Genomic DNA, 9543 nt, shown 5'->3' on the forward strand with positions numbered 1-9543 from the left:
ACCGAAAATAACTTTTGAGTACTGTGTATTTGTGTTGTCTTCTATATTTTTTAGAAGGCATAAAAGCCGGGGGTGGGAGGGAAGTACACATCTTCCCATCCAATCCATATTTCTCAAGAGCATAGCCAGAGTGGCTGTCTCTCACATGGCGTGCACTTCCCCTCGCTTCCCCTTACTCACCATCCCAGTTCCCTTTATCTCTGCTGCAGCTCCTCCTCCTCTTGAAATGGCATGCCCTTCTCTTCTGTGACACTTCTTAGCTCTCCCCTTCATCACTGCCATTCTTTCCATTTCTCCCATGTCTTCTGCATCCTGTCCTTTTAAGTATTAATATGCAGATCACCTGCCACACCTGTGTCTTTCCCCTTTTTGAATCTCATGAGTCACTTGATCTCGTGGCTTACTGTCCATGGACATCAGACCATGTATCTTCTCATATGCCTTATTGTTCCGGCAGGATTTCCACGGTTACCCAGTCAAAAGAGCTGGTCAGTTTCTACTCAGCCTTGAGCTCATTTATCACCAGTTTTTGGGCCCCTCCTTAGATAAGATACACTTCCCTAGCAGTAGGAGAGTACACTCTTGCATTTCTTTCCTTGTTTTTTAATTCTCTGTTTGTGTATCTAATTATTCCACTATACTGTGTTTTTTTTTTGTTTGTTTGTTTGTTTGTTTTAAGAATAGTTCATATCTTTGGCCAGGTGTGGTGGTGCATGCCTTTAGTCCCAGCTCTCAGAAGGCAGAGGCAGGTGAATCTCTATGAGATTGAGGCCAGCCTGGTCTACATAGTGAGCTCCAGGCCAGCTTGAGGCTACAGGGAGACCCTGTCTCAAAAAAACCAAAAAAAATTATTTTAAGTCAAATATTACTAAAACAGTGAATATATGTTGTTAGAAAATAATAGTTGCTAGAATTGGATGCAGTGTGATCCCAGATACTCAGGAGGCTGAGGCATGAAGATCACTTGAGCACTTGAGTTCATCAGCAGCCTGAGCAACAGAGTGAGACCTGTTCTCTATTCATCTCAGATAGAAAAAGAGATTGGCTATGGAATAGTAGCATAACTATCACTATCAGTAGTTTGTTGACTTAAATCCATATGTTCAATTAAAATTTACTAGTGAAATATCACATAACTTAATATCCATTTGTGTTTTTTTATTCTGTTTTGTTCTTGTTTTGAGACAGGGTCTCCCTGTAGCCCCAGCTGGCCTGGAACTCACGATGCAGACCAGGCTGGTCTCGAACTCACAGAGATCGCCTGCCTCTGCCTCCTGAGGGCTGGGATTAAAGGCATGTGCCACCATACCCAGCTTTTAATATCCACTTGCTATATCTTAGGATAATAAATTTTAAAATAGCATTTGTTTTAATTAGAGTATAATATGACAGTCTAATTAGAGAAAATACCGGTTTTACACCATACATTTGTGATCGTTCCAGAATGGTTCACTATGATGTAGCCATTTTTAGTGGGAAGGGACCGTAGTAATCTGAAATTCAACTTTTTCATTTTAAAACAGGCTACTTTTTCATTTTAATGTGGCTCCCATACCCTTCTCTGTATGTTTAGTTAGTATTCGCACATGCAGGCATTTAACAAATATTTGCTGAAAGAATGCTTGACTACAGCAAGGCTGTTCAGTGCAGCCCACTTTCCTTACTCAGACTCACTTTTCTCAGCTTTTCAATTTATCAGTATTTGCTGTGACCATCCTACATTTCAAGACCAGCATCTTAGCCAGGTGTGGAAGCACATATCCAGAACCCCAAAATCTGGAAAGGGAAGTGGGAGGATCAGGAGTTTGAGACCAGCTTTGGCTATATAAGACCCTGTTTAAAAAAAAAAATACCACCTTCTTGACCCTAGAGTCAGTATTCTAAGCCAAATTGCCTTTCATTTCTCTTTTTGAGTTTCTTACACTCGAAACTTCCCTGGAATAAGTGTGTGTGAGTGTGTGTGTGTGTGTGTGTACATAGATCATAGATATAGATGCTTTCTATACAAGTTATTTTCTCAGGACAGGAGAAATGAAAGACAGTTGAGGTATTTGGACAGAAGTTTTTCACATTACAGATTTTAAGCTTCAGATAATTTTATTGGGACGTAGTCTATGCAGAATAAATCACTAGAAAAATTAAGATAGGAAAGCAAATTTGAGCAAAATTTATAATGTATAATAGAATTATTTATTATTACAAGTATAAAGCTAAGTATATTTTTGCTGGGTCTTTGGTGCCATTGTTCAGTTTTTAAAAACCATACAGCTTAAGAAATCTAAAAAGTACTTATTTTTAAAGATGTGTGGTATGAGGGGGCACATAATTGTGTTTACAGATCTTGCATTACGATGTTTGCTTGAAACCTATGCTGCCAGTTACGGGGAAAGGAATGAAGAACCTTTAGCCAAACGCATAAAGAATGATAAAACAGAAAAGGAAATGAACACTTTGGCCAAGGAAGGAAATGAACGAAGTGTCCCAGAGAAGCAGACCCCTGTGGCTGGCATTGTTATTGCGCTCTGTTGTCACCACAGGTGTGACTGGAGACATTATGTGGGCAAAGAGTATTTCAGGGCGCTAGGCCTTGGAGCAGTGGAATTCTACTACTTCCAGCGAATGAGTAGTTGGGCGACCTGTGGGTTAAGGAAAACTTCTTTGGAAGCCTCAGATATTACTGCAAAGAGAAAAGATACTCAAAATGATGCCACTGAGGAGCATGACAGCGGCGGGTACGGAAGCACGGATGACAGCTCTGACAGTTTACCTGGGTAAGTGACATTGTAATACACAGCACCAAAGGAGAGGTATTTTATGGCTGTAAAGTAGTCCCCCTTGACCCCTGTGGGCTACATTTCAAGACCTCCAGTAGATTCCTAAAATCACAGATAAAACAGAACCCTGTGTGTAAGCATGCAGTTACATCCAGAAACAGTCTAACAACCAAGATGGCTGTACTCTGACTAATAAGTGAGCAACATGCAGTGTGGGTTTACCAGGCAAAGGGAGAACCATGTGTCAGGTGGGAAGGGGTGGGATGGCACAGGGTTCACTGTACTACTCAGAATGGTGCTACGAATGGTTTATTTTGGGAATTTTCCATTTAATTATTTCAGACCGTGATTGACCTTGGGCAAGAAAGTGAAATTGGCCACAGAAAGTGAAATTGAATCATTGCTCCTTGGCTTTGGGCTAAGATCAAGTCTAGAAAGTGACACTGAGTAAGAGAAGGGACTAGTTGGTTTTTAGATGATTATTATCAACAATTTATTCAAGAAAGTAGATTTTACAATCTAATTTTAGATTAAGTTAAAACTGAATGGTTTATTTTGGGAATTTTACATTTAATTATTTTAGACCGTGATTGACCTTGGGCAAGAGAAACCACAGAAAGTGAAATTGAATCATTGCTCTTGGCTTTGGGCTAAGATCAAGTCTAGAAAGTGACACTGAGTAAGAGAAGGGACTAGTTGGTTTTTAGATGATTATTATCAACAATTTATTCAAGAAAGTAGATTTTACAATCTAATTTTAGATTAAGTTAAAACATACATTTTTATTGTGATCATAAAAAAAGTATGGGAGGCAATCTAATTTTAGATTAAGTTAAAACATACATTTTTATTGTGATTATAAAAAAGTATGGGAGGCATGAGACATAGCACCTAGTATAATATGGATTATTTAGCAGTGTTTTAATAAATAAAAGTGACTACATTTTTTATAAACTTTTACAAAATTTTAATCATGTTTCATGTGTTTATTCAACTTAGGATTCTTACTGTTGAAGAAAAGAAGAAAATAGGGCATCTTTGCAAATTGCTGATTGACCAAGGCCGAGTCCAGTATTTACAGCAGAAAGGGTTCAGTCCTGCCTTACAGTACTATATAGACCCTTTGGTGTCTTTGGAAAATGTACTGTTAACTGCTTTACCAACTCAGCGTTCATCACCGGAAACAACTGGTTAATGGGAAAGAAATGTGAACAACATCTGTCTTCCATAAACAAAACATTTAAATCTGTTTTAAATTATATTTTTATATTCACAAAAACACAAATAGCAGGTAATATGAACTTTGAAAAATACTGTGGCCTCATTAAAAAAAAAGCAATAGTTTTTTTGTACTTTCAAAGCCCAGAGATTCACCAAATTCCCAAAGTATTCCTTGTCGTCAGGGCATATTGAATTATATTATCCATTAGAGTTTATAGAGATGGGTAGTGTAGTCAAAGACTTGACTTGATCATCTGAAACATACATAACACATCAACACATGATTAGAATAGAAACTCTGTTAATTTGGTAAATTTACTTGTCTTTGGTTTTAGTTGATATTTTTCATTTTTCAAGCTCAAGATGTGATGATCAGTTTGTAATAAGGATCAGTCTTTATGTGGATTCTTTTTTTTTCTCTACAGATCTGGAAAGTGTAATTGTAGTTTTTCCAAGTGCAATGCAGAACCATCCTGCATTTATACACTGTCAGAATTTGTTCATGACACCAAAACTAAAGAAAGAATTTTAAGAAAAAAATAATCTACTTCACTTTAGTTCTTTGTTTGATAATTACAAAGTTTGACCTTGCAAAATGTTACTTGTAAGCATAAACCACAAATCAAATTTGAAATTTGCAATAACTTCTGAAGTTAATCAGGTGTCTCCTATCTTTTACTACCGTCCCTTTTTAAAAATAAATGTTAGCATTAAAAAAAAAAAAAAAAAGGCCAGTTGTGGGGATGCACACTTTTAATCCCAGCACTCAGGAGGCAGATCTCTGAATTCGAGGCCAGTGTGATCTACATAGTGATTTCCAGGCCAGCCAGGGCTACATAGTGATACCCTGTCTCAAAATAAAATAAGATAAAATAATAAAAATAGGTTCTCTCCTGTTTGGGAAAATTATTTGGAATAAAATAGAAATTAGATGATGAAACAAAAACCTCACATTTAGGCCTTAACTGATAAGCCGTTATCTATGCACAAGCAAATATTAAATCAAACAAATGGCAGGACTATTACTTTCATCTACATCTTGTTCTTGATTTGTTTGTACATGCATTTGTAAACACTGTTTTAGTTGTCAGTACAAATGCCAAGGCAAAGATTCAGACTCTCAATTTTACTATTAGAGTGATAATTAAGATAAATATTTGTAACATGTAGGTCTACGGTTATATAAATTATGACTGAGAAACCTAACACATTTTTAATTCCTGACCTTTCTGCTTTAGTTCGGTCTCATGTCTTGTCAAACTGTCTAGGTTTAAATTCCAACCCTACCACCTCTGAACTGTGTGACCTCGGGCAAGCAATCTCTTTGTGCCTCAATTTTCTCCTCTTAAAATAGGGATGATTCTAATAATCAAACCTACCTCACAAGGTTGTATCAAATGAGCTCACACAAGTAAAATGCTTAGGATGGTTCCAAGCACAGAATAAATAATAAATGTTAACTGGTAATAATAGTGACTTGTTAGTCTATTGTAATAGAATAGACTTTTATTATCTTTTTAAGTTGTTTTCTCGTTAGGTTTGATGTCATGTATTGTTGAAGTCCATTAAATTAGTCACTCATAGTCCCAGTCAAGAGAATAGAAATGAAGATAACACGTCATTCAGTAATTATCCGTACTATGTCATAAATGTTATTTGTATCACAAAATTTGTTTTGTATTTCTAAAAATTTATGCCCAGAAATAAAATATTCTACAACAGGCATAATCTTGGTTATTTCATAAGACACCCCAAATTATCATGCTGATACACTCCTGTGACCCATTGGCTAATAGTATATTCTGAAAATGGTCCTGAGTACTTCATAGGAAAATAAGCTTGTTCTTCAATGTGCTCAACTTAGGTCAACACTATTGTTTTTAACAACTTTGGTTTTGTTTCCTCACATAAGAAAATATTAATGTGAGCTATGCATATGTTAAATAGCTACTTCTTTGTTGTTATTTTGTTGTTTGAGACAGGGTCTTCCTACGTAGCCCTGGCTGGCCTCAGATTCACAGCAATCCAAATGCCTCTGCTTCTCAAGTACTGGGTTTAAAGGTGTGCGCCAACCATGCCTGGCAGGTAGCTATTTCTTGACTTGGAAAATTTTCATTTTAGCAAGCTCCCTTCTTGAACTTTACATCCACAGTTGCCTCACCTTGCATGTTCCACAAGTCATCAGCTTTACTGTTAGATCTTGAACTCTCTTAAACTGGAAATCATCTTTGCTTTCTGCCACCTGATTCTGCCCACCAAACTAGTGTCCATGTTCACTCCCCATACGGGCACTACTATCCAGTTCATCCAATTAAAAACATTCACGTTAACCTCTTTTTCCAGTCAGGTGTAGTGGCTCACACCTTTAATCCCAGCACTCAGGAGGCAGAGGCACGTGGATCTCTGGGAAAGGCCAGTCTGGTCTCCATATCCAATTCCAGGCCAGCTGAGGCTACCAGGAGACCCTGTCTCAAAACAAAAACAGATTTATCCTGAACTCCTTTTCTCATCATCAACGATCATTTCTATCTCCTGCCTGTCTTTGATATTTTATCCCCTTTTTTCCAGAACTAGTCCTCAAGCTGTTTTGAACATTTTTACTGGTCGTCTCCCAGCCTGTCAGTTGTTAGCTGCCATATGGGTGCTGGGAATTAAACCCATGTCCTTTGCAAGAGCAGCTAGTGCTCTTAACCGCTGAGCCATTTCTCCAGCCCCAACTCTTTGTATTTTTATTAATTATAAAGCTATGGTTATGTCTGTGCTATTATTTCACTCCTTTAATTCTCTTTGCCCTATTCCTCTAATTTTGGGACTACAGGTGTGCACCACCACGCCTGAATTTTGGTTTATTCTAAAAGCTTTTTTCCTTAATTACAAAAATAGTTAATTCTGAGAACTCAGAGATCCGCTTGCCTCTGCCTCCCAAGTGTTGGGACTACAGGTGTGCACCACCATGCCTGAATTTTGGTTTATTCTAAAAGCTTTTTTCCTTAATTACAAAAATAGTTAATTCTGCAGGGGATGGTGGGGCACACCTTTAGTCCCAGCACTTGGGAGGCAGAGGCAGACAGATCTCTGAGTTCCAGGCCAGCCTGGTTTACAAAGTGAGTTCCAGGCCAGCTGGGGCTACTGGGAGACCTGTTTCAAAAAGACAAAAAAAACAAAAACAAAACAAAAACAACAAAAACCAAAAATCCTAGAAATTCTAAATTCTCAGAAACTGCAGTCTATCATACCTCATATTCTGTTGGTTAAAATCCATGTTCTCAGTATTTTTCATTCCTAAATAAAATTTTGTTGTTGTTATTTGTGGATTATAGAAAAGGGAAATGGCAGGAAAGGTGTGTTCCTGCTTCATCTGACCCAGATGTCACCTGGCAGAATGAGGAATGAGGGAATGAAGCTTTAAAAATCCTGCCTAGGGCTGAGGGTGGAGGAACAGCTCAGTAGTAGGACTTTTGCCGAAGGCCTTGGGCTTCATTCACAGCTCCAGAAAGTATATTTCGAGACAGAAGTGGAAGTACATTTTCATACTCTTGCTTGGGCTTCAAGTGCTCAGCTAAAGAATGTGTTTTCTTGATTCATTTTGAAGGACTATATCTTTACAACTTCTACCACTTATTGGAGTTATGAACAAAGTTGAATTTCACTTTTTCCCCCTCCCCTCAGTTTTGACCCAGTGACCAGAATTTGACAGACAAAAATAAGAATGAGAAATCCATAAAGAAATCAACAGAACTCAATTACACACACATTCCCTTTCCAAAACATATCTAGTCTGTGCTGTGTACAGATCCCATACCTGTTTTTTGTGATTCTTGTATATATGCATGCATAAACTGAAGACCAAAGAGCTCCTGTTCCTCTGCGTCCGTGTTTTCACAGGGAGGAAGTGTTATTTCCAGTCTCAGTGGGTTGTCTCTGAAGTTGACAAACCTAGCAGTTCCCAAAAAACAGTATGTTTATTAGGTGGCATATAAATGTATGGGCATTTCTTTCCCTGGAGAAACAGCAAGCAAACTATACTGAATAACTTTTTTTTTTTCTTTTTTTGGCTTTTCGAGCCAGGATCTCACCTATTAGCCCTGGCTGGCCTTGAACTTACTATAGACTAGACTGACCTCCAATTCACAGAACTCTGCCTGCCTCTGCCTCCGAGCACTGGGATCAAAGGCATGCACCACCACACCTGACTGAATTACTATTTTAAACTGGTTTCAATAACTGAATATCTTGCTGGAATCTAACATAGCTGAAGAATTTGTAAGTTTTTTTTTCCTAGAAGTAAACAAAGGTATCTTTCCATAGCTTACAAAAACAGCTATTAGTTATATTTAATGTGATAAAAAGTTGCATTTAAAATTTTTTTCCTTGGGTTTTTTGTTTTTGAGTCAGGGTCTCCCTTGTAGCCCCAGCTGACCTGGAACTCACTATGTAGACCAGGCTAGCCTTGAACTCACAGAGATCCACCTGCCTCTGCCTCCAGAGTGCTGGGACTAAAGGCGTGCGCCACCACCACTGGGACAAAAGCTATTTCTTAAATCTGATAAATACCACTAATGTTTCAGTTTAAAGAATTCTTTTGACTGGTATTATATGAGTCCTATTCATGAAATTAAATTTCAACACTGGAAAATACTTTTTAAAAAATTTTATTATTATCATTTTTTATGTGTATGTGTGTATTGCCTGCATGTAGGTAAGTATATCCGTGTCATGCAATGCCCACAGAGGACAGAAGAGGCTGTCAGATCCCCTGGAACTGGAGTTACAGACAGTTGTTAGCTGCCATGTGGGTGCTGGGATTTAAACCTGGGTCTTCTGCAAGAATAACCAGTGTTCTTAACTGCTAAGCCATCTCTCCAGCCCGGAAAATAGTTTTTAAATGTATGCACTCATAATAAGAACCCAAATTTAATAATTACAATCTTCATTACCTAATTCTGCAGCCAGAAATAAGCGTGCAGTGCCTGTGGGCACCTCCTTACCGCAGGCTGGCCATTCCGGCCATGCATCCTGGAATATCTTGCAGCTTGTTGTTGCTGAGAACAAGTGTTCCCAGGTTTCTCATGTTGCTGATTGTGTTGGGCAGGCATGTTAATTCATTCCGCTGGAGCCACAGTGTATGTAAGCTGTGCATTCTGAAGATGTAGAAGAGAATTCAGTAACTCGTCACCTATCGTATGGAAAGCTGGGCTCACTTACCTTAACAATCAAAAGAATGCCCCTTTACAGTTCTTCATTTAATGGATTTATTTATTGACTTAACTGACTTCATTTCTTTTTTATTGCCTGATTATTAGAGAAACTAATATAGATTATGGAGAAACTAATATCTATAAAATAGCTTTTATGCAACAGGAATGAACATATTTTATAATTCACCACATTTTTCATAGTTTTCTAAAAGAATTGCTATAAATGCCATCTAATATGAACTTTTTTTTTTTTTTGGCTTTTTGAGATAGGGTATCCCTGTAGCCCCAGCTGTCCTGGAACTCACTATGTAGACCAGGCTGGCCTCTAACTCACAAAGATCTGCCTGCCT

General features: G+C 38.0%; 2 protein-coding genes across 2 annotated transcripts in view; one reads left to right on the forward strand and one right to left on the reverse strand.

Moving 5' to 3' along the window:
- The first annotated feature begins 2234 nt into the window (after positions 1-2234).
- LOC103743348 (tRNA:m(4)X modification enzyme TRM13 homolog) lies at positions 2235-4757 on the forward strand. The gene is made up of 2 exons (XM_008844600.2): positions 2235-2771; positions 3774-4757. Exons 1-2 carry the CDS (start codon positions 2302-2304, stop codon positions 3967-3969), a joined length of 666 nt encoding a protein of 221 aa, XP_008842822.1. The 5' UTR covers positions 2235-2301; the 3' UTR covers positions 3970-4757.
- The window catches only part of Lrrc39 (leucine rich repeat containing 39), a gene marked incomplete in the record, with an annotated part of 13856 nt that continues 8487 nt past the window's right edge, over positions 4175-9543 (reverse strand). Inside the window, 3 exon segments of the mRNA XM_029569065.1 lie at positions 4175-4249; positions 7798-7931; positions 8984-9136. Of these exon segments, the coding sequence (XP_029424925.1) occupies positions 4194-4249; positions 7798-7931; positions 8984-9136 (343 nt within the window).

The sequence above is a fragment of the Nannospalax galili genome, unplaced genomic scaffold (genome assembly GCF_000622305.1).
Source record: "Nannospalax galili isolate Female #2095 unplaced genomic scaffold, S.galili_v1.0 scaffold2362, whole genome shotgun sequence".
Lineage (NCBI taxonomy): Eukaryota > Metazoa > Chordata > Mammalia > Rodentia > Spalacidae > Nannospalax > Nannospalax galili.